This window comes from Harmonia axyridis, chromosome 5, assembly GCF_914767665.1.
Source record: "Harmonia axyridis chromosome 5, icHarAxyr1.1, whole genome shotgun sequence".
In the NCBI taxonomy this organism is placed as follows: domain Eukaryota; kingdom Metazoa; phylum Arthropoda; class Insecta; order Coleoptera; family Coccinellidae; genus Harmonia; species Harmonia axyridis.
Window position 1 is genome coordinate 17668498 of NC_059505.1, and position 15880 is coordinate 17684377.

The 15880-nt window shown below is 37.0% G+C and overlaps 1 protein-coding gene across 3 annotated transcripts in view; it reads left to right on the forward strand.

Moving 5' to 3' along the window:
- The window catches only part of LOC123681264 (SID1 transmembrane family member 1-like), a 66455-nt gene extending 51131 nt beyond the window's left edge, over positions 1 to 15324 (forward strand). For 2 of the 3 annotated variants that reach the window (XM_045619565.1, XM_045619566.1), the window contains exons 10-14: positions 2708 to 2830; positions 3629 to 3817; positions 13090 to 13250; positions 14958 to 15068; positions 15128 to 15324. In XM_045619565.1, the coding sequence (XP_045475521.1) occupies positions 2708 to 2830; positions 3629 to 3817; positions 13090 to 13250; positions 14958 to 15068; positions 15128 to 15304 (761 nt within the window). In that variant the 3' untranslated portion in view covers positions 15305 to 15324. The remainder of the gene's footprint in view (positions 1 to 2707; positions 2831 to 3628; positions 3818 to 13089; positions 13251 to 14957; positions 15069 to 15127) is intronic. The other variant, XM_045619567.1, reaches the window with a different exon arrangement.
- The last annotated feature ends 556 nt before the right edge of the window (positions 15325 to 15880 follow it).

Sequence of the window (15880 nt, forward strand, 5' to 3'; positions counted from 1 at the left end):
CCTTCTGATTTTGAGGCCCTTACACCAGGGCATTTCTTGGTTTTCCGGTCCCTAACAGCTCCTCCTGACAACTATGTCAGTACTGTGTCTGTGAACCGGTTATCTCGTTGGCAATTAGTCCAGCGATTTCAGCAGGACTTCTGGAAGCGTTGGCGTCAGGAATACTTGCATACCTTGCAGCAACGTCACAAGTGGTTGCAGCCATCTACCCCTATCCTTCCAGGTACCGTTGTCGTCATTCGAGATGACAATCTTCCCCCTCTAAAGTGGTCTATCGGTCGTATATCACCTGTTTTTCCGGGAGCTGATTCCACAACCCGCGTTGCTGATGATGCCACAGCGTCTGGGACAATTCGGCGACCAGTCGTTAAATTGTGTCCTCTTCCAACTCAGTAGATTGCTCCTGAATTATTTCGTCTGTTCACTTCTTCAGTTCAGTTATCTTACTGAAGGGACACTTCAAGGCGGGCGGCATGTTTAGTCGTGAACTACGGTCGTATTTCTTCTCGACCGACCCCGGTAGAATCTGATTTCGTATCGGCTGTCAGCGGAGAATCAGAACAGATTTTCAATATCGATCGTACGTGCTAAATAGAAAAGTTTCAAAAGAGACAAATCAATTAATCTTCTGATAAATAATCATAATTAAGTTTGATTTATTTTCATCTATCTTCTGCATCGTCATCTACTAGTGTTAGTGAACAAAATAATATTGAACAACTATTCGTGAAGTGCCCTGAATTTATCATCAGCCAGGTGAAGCCATAGGTACTTAAGGGAGGTAAATTCCCCTGAATTCCCTTCCTTGGAACCTCCTTTTTGGAACCAGATTATCGGTGATTCGCCTAGGTTTCTTCTGCAGCCCGTTGGGGTAAGTTGCATTTCACAATTTTCTGGTTGTTCAATAATAGTAGCAAAATTCATCTGAAATTGACCGCAAACCCCTTTTTGCGGACAATTAGGATTTAAGGATTTCAAAGTAGGTTACTGAAGGTATGTTCTATAATTTTTATTTTCATCATTTCATTATTATCATCATTTTTTGGAACTGGAAAGTACCTACGTTCGAAGCGTCGGATTCTGAGATAGACTTAATAGAAAAAATCATATTCACTTAATTTGATAATATAATGTTCCCAAAGAAATATGATCCGTGATTCTTTCAGGTACGTTTTCGGGGTTATAGTGCGCCCCAAAACTGTCCAGGTGCCCCCTGGAGAAAAATTGGGGCGCTAGGATTGTTTTATGATATTCTACTTTATGAACAAAAATATTTTCCTAAAATGTTCTCATTTTTTACTTCCTTCGCCTGGAACTGTCAATTGCCCCTTGATGAAATTTTTCTTAATTGAACACTGAATCAGAAGATCTGTAGGCTGGCTATTTGGCATATTGGAGGGCGGCATTTTCAATTTTTTTTCAGAAATCCGAATTCCAAGAAGAATGTGTTGAATACTTCTTTTTAATTTCAAAGAATTTCAGACTTGATTTTTTACCAAATTAACTAGTTTTGGAGGTGGGCGCATTCGAATTTGAAATAATGGTTCATCCGATTGTAACACACTATCATCTTAAGGATTAAAAAACAAAATGTTCGAGCGTTTTATAAAGTCGGAACTCAGCAGAAGAACCTGAAACCGCAAAGCCTATTCTAGAGGGGCGGCAAATATTGGAAGAAGGTATTTTCTACTTTTTCCGAGAAATCTACTAAATTACTAAAAGAATGTATTGAATTTTATAAATCAATTATATTTTAAAATAAAGTTGACTAAGCCGTCAAACTTACTTTGTAAGAGTATCTAGATACAAAATAAGATACTTTTCTGCAAAGGTATCTTCAGATACTTTGAAAAAAAAGAATGCAAATTACTATCTGAATATACTTTTTCAGATACTTGATAGGTACTTTGTCAGGTGTTAAAATGCTAGGTACTATTCTGAAATTCGGAAAGTCTTGGAATTTAGTTTTCGGTAGTAGGCATAAGAGCGATTTTAAAGGAACTGAAATTCCTAGTTATCCTTCGAATATTTGCAATAGATTCCATTTCCACATTTGTCGTTTTTAACATCTTGAAAACATTACGGACCGGGACGTGCCTTCATAAGAAATCCTTCTTGCTTCTTTTCATAACTAGCAATTGGTTTCTATTCACAGTTTTATCACTTTATTGCCTCTAATCCCTCTGCCGAAGATCGCTTTTGTTTACGTAATACCAGCCGCTGAAATCAAGGGTAGATTTTTGTGACCTAATACGAGTTTACGAACAATTCATGGAAAAACCAAATATATGCAATTCATTTTAATCTTTTCTATCCAACAATTTTTATTTTCCTTTAGTAGTTTATCAATTAATAATCTTTTCTGATTGAATTTGAATTCATAAGAAATAATTACACTCAATACATTTTCGTTCCATAAAAACTTTTTAACTTTTTATAAAAAAAATCTCACCCCGAACTTGCAAGGGCGTCGACTTGTATTTTTGCCGGGGCGGCAGAAACGCTAGAGCAGGTCCTTAGTGAATATTATTATGAAATATGAAAGTTATTGGTAGCGAACTCCATATTTTGGATTCTTCCCAAAAAAACGTATCGAATCGTTATATTCAATTCGTTTTTTTCATGTATTATCAAACGAAAATTAAATAGGAATCATAAAATATCAAAACCAAATTGAAATTATTCATCAATAGATAATCTATTTCAGATACAAGTTTTATGTATGTGATGGCGGTGCTATGTATGATTACTTTATATCAGAATCGCCATCCAGATCTGAATGCAAGTGCCTATGGAACATTCTCAGTTTTAGGATTTGGAATATTTCTAGGTGAATACTTTTGGAACTACTAGTTAAGGCTCATTTTCACGGTTGTAGTAACTATCGCGACATCACTATCTTGATAGTGCGACAGCACCGTGAAAATGAGCCTTTAGTATAGATGGCACACTTTTATATGAACCTTGGTAAAGTACTTTCCTGTTGTAATACTGGTAGTATTTCAGATGTAGGTATTTTTTCAGATGTAAGGTATTGCTATGAAATATCAATGAAAAGATAGGTTTGTTCTATGCTCGAAATAAAATAGATTAATAATAATTATGTTCTTTCTAATATTATTTGGATGTAATAGTGTTCCAACAGTTTCGTGTGGAGTTTCATAATTTCAAATGCTGCAATACTGTTTGTTTACATATGCTTATAACTATGGAGGGTAGAGATAAGGAGAATAATCTATTATGGTAGGAGTGTTGAGAAAGTGTCCAGCGGAAAATTTAAATACGAGGCGCTAGAATCGCTAGAGGATAACCAATCCAAGAAGGTGAACCTATTTCATCCTTTTTACTTCTTGCTTTATCTCTATTATAATTTATAACATTATGACGTTTTCTATGAAACTCACCCTCTAGCTTCACTAGCGCCCTCAATTTGGATTAATTCGACGGACAGTTTTGAAACGGAAAGCTCCTCTTAGCTAACCTCCATACATATAACCAAGAATAGGCTTCATTGTTTCTATCAGTAACTACAAAAACATTCACTTGAAAATTTGATTAAGTCCATCGATATAGTGCTAACATGTTCATTACTCTGAGAGCCTATCAATTCAATTATATGATTTTTCAGCAACAATGGGTATTTTGAATGGGAGTCTGACTATATGGATCATATTTTTTATTGGATACACAAGTTTATGTTTTTATATTTCATTCAAAATATATTTTTTGAGTTTTGTGATTCAAGGTTTATATAAATTCAGAGACGATTTATCGAAAAATGGCTTTGGAAGGGAAACATTCTCACCTATAAAAAAAAGTGAGTATGAATTCATATCAGCTAGATCCCAAAATCCAAAAAAATACAAAGCATCGAATTCAGTTTCAATCGAATTCAAAGGGAAATATTTAATGTAAAATTGGTATCAATCATAATTCATGTGTTTATTAATTGTTACTTTGAGGTAAATACCTATGGACTCAAAACAGTAAATAAAAAAAGTTTTTTGCTAACAAACTAGTAACTCAAACCTAAACATAACATGAGCAAAAAAAAACAATTAATTCATAATTTGTTCAGATAAACTGTCTCTCCACCGATCATACCCGTTTTTAAACCCATTCACGTTTTTAAACGCGTTCACTACCTCAGCCGGAAGACGATTGCAAACATCGAAGACCCTGTTGGAAATAAAATTCATTCGGCAAGTGGTCCCGAACGCTTCTCTGGCCAACTTGTAGTTGTGGACACGAAGACTGTTACTATTTAACAAGAAAGTGAAGTAGCTCTGTACAACTTTGCATCGTCAGCAAAGTGAAGGCAACTAGTGTCAAATAGACTGGGTAGACCCGACGTGTACAGCAGAAAAAGGATAGGGCCGAGAACGGAACTCTGAGGCACCCCACTCCTGACCTTCACCTCAAAACCGTAGAATACACCACCAACCCTGACCCTGAATGATCTGCCGTTGAAGAACGAATCAATCCAAGAGAGGAGTTGTCTCCATATTTCCATATGCTCCAGGTTGTAAATGAGGTGACGGTGTGGTACTCAAATGCTTTCGTAAAGTCCAAGTAGATAACATCAGTGGAAATACAAGCGTCTGCAGATTTGGTCCAGTCGTTCACTGCCACGAAAAGATTCGTAAGAGTAGAACGACCCGAAAGAAAGCCATGTTGTTAATCAGGTATTAGTTTATTAGATTCAGCAAATTCGAGAATATGGTCAGAGACTATTCTTTCGAGAACTTTGGAAACAGATGACACAAGACTAATCAGGTGGTAGTTGGAAGGAGAAGTCTTATCCCCACTCTTGAATACAGGTGTTAAAGATGCTGAGCGCCATTTCGAAGGAAGAGTCGATGTGTGCAGAGATTTCTGGAACAAGAAATATGGAGCATGAACATCGAGGAGTCCGCATAAATGGCACCGAAGACACATGCTTCCCATTGAAATGGGTGGAAAAAGTCTCAGCCAGAATATTGGCACACTCAGAATTGTCACTGCACAGTACTCCAGATGTTTTTCTCATGAGAGGAACAGAGACTCGGCTATCCACTGAGTTGCGAACATACTTAAGGAACTTCTTTCTGTTTCCCTTCGACACCAAATCATTCTCAAACTTGGTCTTGGCCGCCCAGATAGATGACGTCAACTGATTGCAGTGATTACGATAATTGCGGTAATCAGACTAAGTACTTCGAGCGTAGTGCTGAAAAGGTTGCCCGTTATCCAAGGTTTCTGTGGGTTTTACTTCACTGAAAAAGATTGTGTGTTGGAAGAGACAGCATCCTGGAAATCTTCAGAAATTTCTCCCAAAGAATATCGATGCCATCATCGCCAGGGAAAAAATGAGACCAATCACAATACCTCAGCATTGAAGATATCCCTGTCCTTTTGGAAATTTCAATATTCTCTTTATTTGTACAGAGATAACAGAACTGCAGCTCGGTTTTCAAGACCACGTGATCCGATTCTAGATGAGTCTAGCGAGGGGCTATTGTACATCTGGACAGTTAAAATCACCAGTTATTATGATGTTGCGGCGCGAATGTGACATTTCCTCTATTAACTCAGTAAGTAACTGGTCCTCCATACAAGGACGAGACCTATAAATGCAAGCTCTCGTGAAAGATATATACTGATCTGTTACTTCGATAAAGATGTTGTACATCCCGTGTCAGTCATTGTGAAAAACTGATATTTTAAAGGCATCAATGATATTATCCTTCAGGTAGATGCAGACCCCCCGTGGCCTTAATCTGTCCTTTTGGAAATTTCAATATTCTCTTTATTTGTACAGAGATAACAGAACTGCAGCTCGGTTTTCAAGACCACGTGATCCGATTCTAGATGAGTCTAGCGAGGGGCTATTGTACATCTGGACAGTTAAAATCACCAGTTATTATGATGTTGCGGCTCGAATGTGACATTTCCTCTATTAACTCAGTGAGTAACTGGTCCTCCATACAAGGACGAGACCTATAAATGCAAGCTCTCGTGAAAGATATATACTGATCTGTTACTTCGATAAAGATGTTGTACATCCCTTGTCAGTCATTGTGAAAAACTGATATTTTAAAGGCATCAATGATATTATCCTTCAGGTAGATGCAGACCCCCCGTGGCCTTAATCTGTCCTTTTGGAAATTTCAATATTCTCTTTATTTGTACAGAGATAACAGAACTGCAGCTCGGTTTTCAAGACCACGTGATCCGATTCTAGATGAGTCTAGCGAGGGGCTATTGTACATCTGGACAGTTAAAATCACCAGTTATTATGATGTTGCGGCTCGAATGTGACATTTCCTCTATTAACTCAGTGAGTAACTGGTCCTCCATACAAGGACGAGACCTATAAATGCAAGCTCTCGTGAAAGATATATACTGATCTGTTACTTCGATAAAGATGTTGTACATCCCTTGTCAGTCATTGTGAAAAACTGATATTTTAAAGGCATCAATGATATTATCCTTCAGGTAGATGCAGACCCCCCGTGGCCTATAGTATAGTATAACCTGTATTGTGGCTAGCTCCATCAGGAACAGCATCATTCAGCCAAGTTTTAGTTATGAAAATGATGAAGGGTTGTAATATTTGGACGGTAGCAATCAGTTCGTTGAATTTAGAGATCATAGATTGAACTTTCGTATAGAAAATTGGCCATGACTTCAAAGTTACTTTTTTGAACCGGATTCAGTTTGGAACTTGCTTACCGATTTCATAACCGTTCTGCCTCTTTTATATTTAATTGTTATATTCTTCTCGCCGGCATCCTATCTCCTCTTCAGTTCCGTACGAAGTGCGGGTCAGTTCAGCTACTTGATCCCTTGTTTTATCGTCTCGTATTATTATGTCGCGATAAAGTGAATTGCCATGCAAAAGTTTTTCGCCCCTGAGAATTTTATTGACAATATCAGGATTAGAAAAGGAAATTTTGAGCCATCTGGGCTTGTTATTGTCTTTACCAGGAATACAGGATGTATAATCAATTAAATTACTGGATAGATATGCTCCACAATTGTTGACGCACTTTGTCTATCATCTCCAACCTCGGGCAAGTTGTGTATAATTACATTGTGTGATTTCTCGTATGAAGTCAGAAGTGGTTTCAGTAGATGATTCCTCCAATCTACATTCGAGGAGTTAATCTCCATCACTTCTAAGAGTTTTACATGAGACTCTCGCAAGCTGGACACATCTGATTGCAGTTTTTCAATTGACTGCTGGTGGTTAGATAGTAATTTAGCATGGTCGGTAATGGAAAATGAACAAGCAGCCAGCTGACTGTGTATATACTCCTGACGCTCCTCTTTCCTACGGACACTGGCAGCAACCTCACCAATTCTTTTCATCATCAGATGGAAGTGCTCCAGAATTAAGGGAGAATTTCCTCTCGACCCCGAAGAGGTCGGATCAACAGCAACCACCTCCAAAGACGCAGTGCACGATATAGCCGAATTACTCCTAAGATGGCGCTCAAAACAATGACAGACCGGACAAATCCAATCATTTTGTTTCTGAGAAAGGTTATCAACTTCACTATAGGAGAAATTCACGCATAGCGGATGGAAATTGTTTGAGCATTTGTTGCATACAATAGTTGTATGGGAGTCTGTAATATTTTCATTACAGCTTGAACAATTAGGGGGCATCGTTTGCTAATAGTTAGGAACAGGATTTTAATAAATAGACTTTTCACTTCCCTGGGTCGTTAAGAAAGACTAAACACAGATATTTGGGTAGACCACGAAAACAATGGAAAAAAAGGAAAGGCAAGAAAGTTATGATTCAGCAGTCGAATTACGCCTTCACACGTGGAAGATATCAAATCATTATCAACAACGTTTCCAACATAAGATAGAAATAATCGTGAATCAATAAATATGATTAAATGAATTAAACGTGAATATCCCCCTTTCAAATGAAAAAATAACTGGGAAAAAATAACCGAGAAATAACAACCCGGGACAAAGAACGTAGAAATTTTATGGAGTACTATACCTTTATACTACACAACTGAAATTAAACACCGAAACTACACTTCTTCCAGCTTTTTTTTAAGCATTTCGAGGAGTAAAGCAGGAACTTGTGTTAACAGTTAGACTAGCCAATGATTTCAACCTTTATTTTTGAGAGAGTGAATCATTAGATTTGTAATAATAAATATTTTGTAATAATAAAAATAATAATTTCGTCATGTGAAAAGAGGTAGAGCCAGTTTTGTATGAAAAGGGTGTCCCAAATTCTATGCTCACTGAAAGCATATCCATATCGAGACGAGAGGAAGTAGATGCGAGTTGAGACGTTGTAGAGTGAAAGTTGCGCAGCGAGGTGTGCAAAGTGTGAGAGAGTGGTGAAAGTACACGTGGAAAGTAAGGCTAGGAACATAGTGAAGCGACCAAGAGGAGCGAAGAGGATAGTAGAGAGGATAGAGGCGAATTCAAACGAATATATTCTAATAGGGTAGTACATAGTGCAGCGATCCCGAATGCGGTTGCGCGAGGCGGTTAAGCGAGGATAGAGGCGAGATCGGGGAAGTTTGTTTTCTTTGATCGCCGCGCAGCTGCGCAATTAATAAATAAAATTGGAAAAGGAGGCATTCATAAGTTCGATGTTTGTGAAAAGTATTTTGTGGAATCAGAGAGATGCTCAACATCATAATTGATATATTTTGGACAAGTTATAGGATGCTGTAGCGGATGAAATGAAACAAACAAGTAATTAATCCGTGGGAGTGATAGGGTCGCGAATGAAATTAGTCCAGTTTTTCATTAATTAAGATTCAATTTTTTCCAGAATGTAGTCGTTGCAATATTCATACGGAAATATGAAAGAAATTTCTCTGGATGATCATGTAATTCTTTATACAAGTGATGAAATGCACCATGTACTTTCCTAGATTTATTAATTTCGTGAACACTATAAGTTCTTCTAGTTTCATCATTTTTCATTACATACCAGAGTTTCAATAACGAATTTTCTAACAGTATAAATAAATTTTCCGAAACGCAAGTCCTCTATAATAATCAAACTCGACTATCGCCTTGATTTCTTGTTCGCCTCACTATGAGATGACACCTCGTCATCGCCGCTACTCTCGGGAACCGCTATCCTCTCTGCTATCCTCTTCGCACCTCTTGGTCGCTTCACTATGTTCCTAGCCTAAGACGTATTGTGAATGTACTGTTCCATTACGGCTCAAGAAGTTTTTTAGTACTTTACGGTTCTGTGTGTGTTGTTAGAGAAAAGTAGTGTAGTGGTTTCCAATGTTCCATTGCAGCTCGGTATAGTAAAGAGATTTTGTTTAGTGTCCGAATCAATTCTTGAAGATTTTCAAGATGGAGAGGAAACCTACTAGACTGGTAACCAATTTATGATTATGATTTATGATTCATGGGTGGAATCAGAGAATTAAGTGCGACTGTAGCCGTACTCAAATAGAGAAACGCTGAGCTCGTAGCGAAGCTCATGCATTACGATACATTAGGCCACGCCCCCTCTGGAGCAAGTTCGGCCAATGAGGAAGCCTTTATCGATATGGAAGTCGATAAGCCGATTCAAAGGATTAATGAGGAGACTAAGATCGAACAGTCTCCACCAAGAGAAACGAAAAAATCTTTTAAAAGAGTCATTCTAGGAATAATGACTCTACAATCTCGCGCTACCAATGCGACAATGAAGCAAACGATCGCAATCATAGAAGAGCAGGAAAAACTAATTAAGCTCTTCAAAAAGAAATGAATCATACCGATAATAGGAGACTTACAATTGCGTTCTGTAACCCAAATTTAGTCTTCCAAAAAAGGCAGTAATTAACTATTTTCTTGGAAGGAAATATAATCGATTTACTTCTCTTGGGTGAAACCTATTTGAAGCCAACCAAAGAATTGAAAATAAGAAATTGTGGAGTGTATAGAAAAGAAAGAGAACAAGGGAGAGGAGGAGGTACAGCCGTCTTCTGAAAAGAGGAATTGTACATCACGAACTACCAGAAGTTCTAAGTGCAAATATCGAAGAAAAAGGGGTGAGTCTTAAAACGAAAGCAGGTGAAATAAACATTTACTCTGTGTGCCGTTCTCCAAACAATGGGTTAGAAGAAGCCGATATAAAAAACTTCTTCCGAAATGAAAAACCTACGATAATTGCGGGAGACTTAAATGCGAGGCATTCTGATTAGAATAGCAGGAAGATAAATCCCCAAGAAACTAAACTAAGGGCTATAGCAGGCAAATACAATCTGTTAGTACAAGGGACAGAAGATCCCACTCATATCCACGAAACCACAGGTACGATGGACGTACTGGACATAGCAATAATGAGAAATATATCAGAGAATTATTAAATAGAAACCAAGATGGATCTCACATCGGATCTCAGTCCAGTGGTCTTGATATTAGAAATCAGAACAGACAGACTACCCACGGACCGAAAATCAATTAATTGGGCAAAATTCAAAGAAATCATTCAAGCAAAATGTGTGAAAATGAAAAACAATGTAAAGCTAGACCAACCAATTGAGGATCTAGAAAAAAGAATATTCGAAGCAGTCCACCATGATCAAAATAATACCGAAGAAGAGACCGCTACCCCTAGACGTGAGAATTTTGTTAGAGGAAAAGAAAAAGGTGAAGAAACAGTATAGACGCATATTAAACTGGGACAAGAAGTCAAAAGAACTAGATACGCAAGACAAACCACTGTGGAAAAGGACAACAGCACCAACTGGAAGAAAAACGAAAGCGAAGATACCAGCACTGTAGAAAGAAAATCAAGTATCTATCACAAATTAAGAAGAGGCAGAAATATCTGGAAAATCAATTTAAGCCGGATCCAGAAATCAACGACGATCAATTCAACAAATCAGTTGAAATACACGGAAATATAACAGACGACGATCACAATGAAATGGAAGAAGATTCAACAGAAGTGACTTAAGAAGATATGAAAGAAATTATTAAAACATTAAAACATAGAAAACGCCCGTAATAGATGGAATACTCAATCAAGCAATTAAAAACTTTCCGGGAGAAGCTCTACAAGGAATGGTATATCATGCAGATGAAAAAGCTGAAGCGTTCGCAGACAACTTTAAAACCCAATGCAGCCCTTATTACAACAATGCGGATTTGGACCATATCGAGAACATCAACTGCAAAGTTAGAAGAGATTTGAAAAAGGAAGCGACGGAAGCTATTGGTTTCGCAAACGTTCAGGAAATCCAAAAAACTATAATGTCAAGCAAAGTGAAAACGGAACCAGGACCGGACGCCATCACTAACTTGACGTTGCGAAATCTTTCTCGGAAAGCCTCAAGTAGCACTGACGAATAGACAAGGCTTTGCTATGACTAGGTACTTTCTTAAGGAATGGAAGAAAGACCACGTGGTTTCAGTCCACAAGACCGGCAAAGACGCTAAAAGAAGATAATACAGCTGGAACTGTTCGGTTTTCATAGCCAACACTCCGAGCTCCGAGTCACTATGGCACAGAAGTCTGCTTTACAAACTGCTGGTAGCCAATTTTCCACCTTACATGGTCCAACTTGTAACCTCTTACCTGCATTTTTGCAAGTTTAAAGTGCAAAACTTTAAGGAGAACTATCTTCAGAGAGGGCACTTTCAGTCGGAGTTCTGCAAGGATCTCTGCTGTCGCCGTTATTGTTTACATTATATGTAACCGACATGCCGAAAACGGAGAAAACCTCCATGGCACTGTACGCTGAAGATATCGCCATTCTTGCCATTTCGTGGTTTCCTAAAATGGCAACGAAATTCCTTCAAGAAGCCATCTTGAGACTTCAATCATGGTTCACCCGATGGAGAATCGAAGTGAACCCGGAGAAGAGCGAGGCTGTTGCCTTAAGCCGAAAAAAGAAAAATCCTTAAAAACATGTCGTGATGTTGGAAGGAGGATCGAATGGAAAAACGAGGCCAAGTATCAGGGAGTTATACTTGACAAGAAGCTTACTTGAAAACACTTCACATCAGCGGTGATGAAGCGAAAGACAACTGCAGCAGTGTTGCAACAACTACCTTGCAAAAACAGAAAAATGTCTCTTTCCAATAAGCTTTTTCTCTTCAAGTCCACCATTCGTCCAGTCGTGACTTACGCATGCCCATTTTGGGGATACGCCGCTATGACCCATTTGCAGAAACTTCAAGTCGTGCAGAATACGATCCTGAGACGAGCCGTAAACCCTTCACGGTTTGTCAGCAACTCAAGGTTACATGAGGACCTGCAAATACCATTTCTAGACTATCATCTAATAGACCTGAGTGTGAAGACCTTCATCAAAGTGAAAAATGACGCAAAACCCCTTATGAAGAAAGCTTGCGATAATGACGAAAATGCCCCGGGGAAACACAAAAGACCAAAAATACACTTCCCTAGGAAATGCACGTTAAGCTAAACATCTACTGGCACAGAGATTGGGTAATAATTTTACATAAATACTTTTATTGGCAAATTGCTAATTACTAGAGCAGAATCCATTAATTCCACCAGAGATGATCAACGATGAGATGGAGCAGTGAAAGGCCAATGGCCTGACTGCAAAGGAGAAAGAAGTCCAAAGTCCAAAGCATCTGGAGAACAATGAGACTTAGAGTAAAATCTTCAAGGAACCCCGATTTCTTTTCTCGAAATAATTAGATATAAAAATCAGATCGTAGATATCTTGCTCCGTTTTGAAATTAAAGGGCCTTTTGGAAAAATGACTGTTAGAGAGCAGAGCCTTAGAAGTGAACTGCTATATCCAATGAATAATGATTGATTTCATCATAATGTCTAACATGTCCTCTCACGTCCAACCAAAAAGCTCATTTTCTGATTAATGAAATATACATAACGTATGTATAATAAATAGATACCTACCTATTCAATAGATCGAATCAAAAAATATAGTTGATGCTAACGTTTTCAATAATGATATGGTCATAACTATTTATCGATGTATTATTATCTATCATTTTATTTACTGCAATGTCAATAAGCTAGATTATTAATAGTCCAAATGAACATAGCTGATTTCGATACATTAATACTACGATTCACCATTACTCATTTTAATATTTCGTTTTTGTTCACAGCTCGATTTCTGAGTCTCATAACCATCAATATCATCAACATAGGAATGTTAGGAATAGGTTTGATATTATATTCAAAAGGAAAAACAGATTTTGGAACGTTCCTGCTGGGTCTGCTAATGGCGAACGCTATTGTTCATGCATTGTTCTACACAACAATGAAGGTAATCAATAATATTAATTTTAGGTTTAAAAATATAAACGGTAAATTAATTAATTAATACACTGTTCTACCGGACAACTCAATATAGTAGGGGAGCCCAAGAGGGGATTTGAAGAGTTACTCAAGCGCGTCAGAAAACTATATGAGGAGAAACCTTATTCCTTTTATTCTACTCCTACCATAAATAAACTCTTCATATAAGGGCGTGCTCCGAGGATAGCTCGTCAGATTAGTAAAAAAAACAATTCTCAGAAAAACTCGAGCGCGTCAGATTAAGGCTAGGTAAGTTAGATACATACAGAACGGAATATATTCCAATAATCTGATGATTTTAGCGTGGCATAAGGAAATGGGTGAGTGGCAAAATTGTAAAAAAAGTCACTGTGAAATACTCGAGCACGATTAAATTTTTCTTTATTTTGAAGGAAATCCTGTGAGAATAACAGAATGAAAATAATCTGACGATTTTCATGGGGCGATGTAGCTTAAACCATAAATGAAGTGTGGTGCGTACAGCCGCTGAGAACTGGATAGTAACTCCGCGCCTCTGTTTCTTTCTCACTCTTTCTTTATATTTCACTCTCTCCCACCATCCCCATACTACTATCTGCTGCCATACTGATTTAACAGCTGATCATAATAATTAAGAAATTGACCAAGGAGGAATCAATTTTGAAGATGAATCCAGTGAGGATGAAGATTAAACAAACATTTTTTATATTTTTAATCTATTTTTGTTTTTATAAATATTAATAAAATCACACCTACATATATGCGTAATAATTTATTCCACTCAGAAATAAGAAAAAATTTTTTTTTCTTTCAAATTTCCAGATAAAGAATATTCCTTCATATATTTGTCAGATTATCATTTGGGACGACTAGAACATCAAGTTAAACCGTTTATGTAAAAATCTGATGCGCTCGAGTATTTCAAGGTCAATTTTTTTTTATTTTTCAAAAATCTACCATGACTTTTGATCACATCCAAATCGCCAGATATTTTATTAGGACACTTTTTTGAGTTTTCTAAATATTCCCTTCGAATATCTGACACGCTCGAATAACTATTTGTTTTTTTTTTCTATCCTTTTCTACAGCCATCCTCCCCTAATTACCCGTCAGGGGGGCGGCCCCCGGGCGAAAAGATTAGCAGAACTATAATTTCGCTTTACTTTGGCCCCACCAAAAAAAATCCGGTTCGCTCTTGGGCACCCATGTTTTTGAAATCTGGCGTCGCCACTGTGGATTTATCAAACAGTCCCAACGAAAAAGTGATTATAATTCATGACATGTTTAATTTAGTTATCCAAACATAGAAATCACAAAGTGAGGAATTGCAGTTTTTCCTCATTCAATGTTCTTCCTCCATAACTCTTCGAGTAAGTTCATTTTAGGTATAGGGTTTGCATAGGTAATCCCCACTATTTTTGTTAGTAGAATCGACTGAAATAATAAAAAATATAGGTTTTAATTTGAAAATCTTCAGTTTTGACGAATTTGAGTTGTCCAATTCATGATGTTCTTGTGAACACCCTGTACGATTTTGTTCCAAACCGCAAACAGTCTTATTGTCTTTTATCTGAAAATATTTTAGGGAGAAAGATTATTGTCTCAAACCACAACATATAAATTTTCAGCACAAAATTATGATCAGTTTTCCATGTTCAGTATGTATAAATAAATTGGATTTTTTTTTAAACTTCAGATTATCCATAACGAGAGAATCTGCATAGAAGCAATTGTTTATGGTGTGCTGGGAATTCTGAGTTGGATAGCTGCAACCATATTTTTTCTGGATGCTGCTACTCTATGGACGGTACAAGAAATTATTCTTTGAAGTTCAATTGGTATTTTGATATTGTTGATTTTTTGCAGGTTACACCAGCTGAATCGAGACAATGGAATCAAGAATGTATTTTGATGAACTATTACGATAAACATGACGTATGGCATTTACTTAGTGCTCCAGCTCTCTATTTTACGTTTATGTTTCTGATGTGTATTGATGACGATATTATTGACAAAAGACAGGATAATATACCTGTTTTTTAAATAAAAATATTTCGAAATAATTTCATGCGTATTATATTGTATGTCTTTTAGATATATATCTTCCTTATATGTTTTCCAAAATATACAAGGATTACCTAACTTATCTAATCAATTGAAAATTGATGAATATATTGTTAAAAGATTAAATTCAGATTATAAATTTTTTTTAGATTTGTTCTTTGTCCATTGGTCACAATCATTAGAGTAATAAACTCTGAGGTCACAATAAACCAATGATGCCCTGATGTGTACATATCTACCACTTCATCTATCGTTTAGTTGATTATTTCTAGTAAATACATCACAACTAAAACACTTCGAGGAGTCTAAAGGTGAATAAAGAAAATTTTTCATTTTAATTTTATTAAAGTAACAAAAGACAAAATAACGATAAGTACCTGAGTTGGCTAAGAAATTAATTTTGAGTTTGTTAGTTACTGGTAAGTAATTCATTTACCAGCGTTGTACATATCCATGTGATTCAAAGCGTTGTACATTCCTCGACTCATTTCAGAATTTTTTTTCAACTTATTGTGAAAGTAACCTCCTTGCTTAGGATAGATGAAATATGGCCAA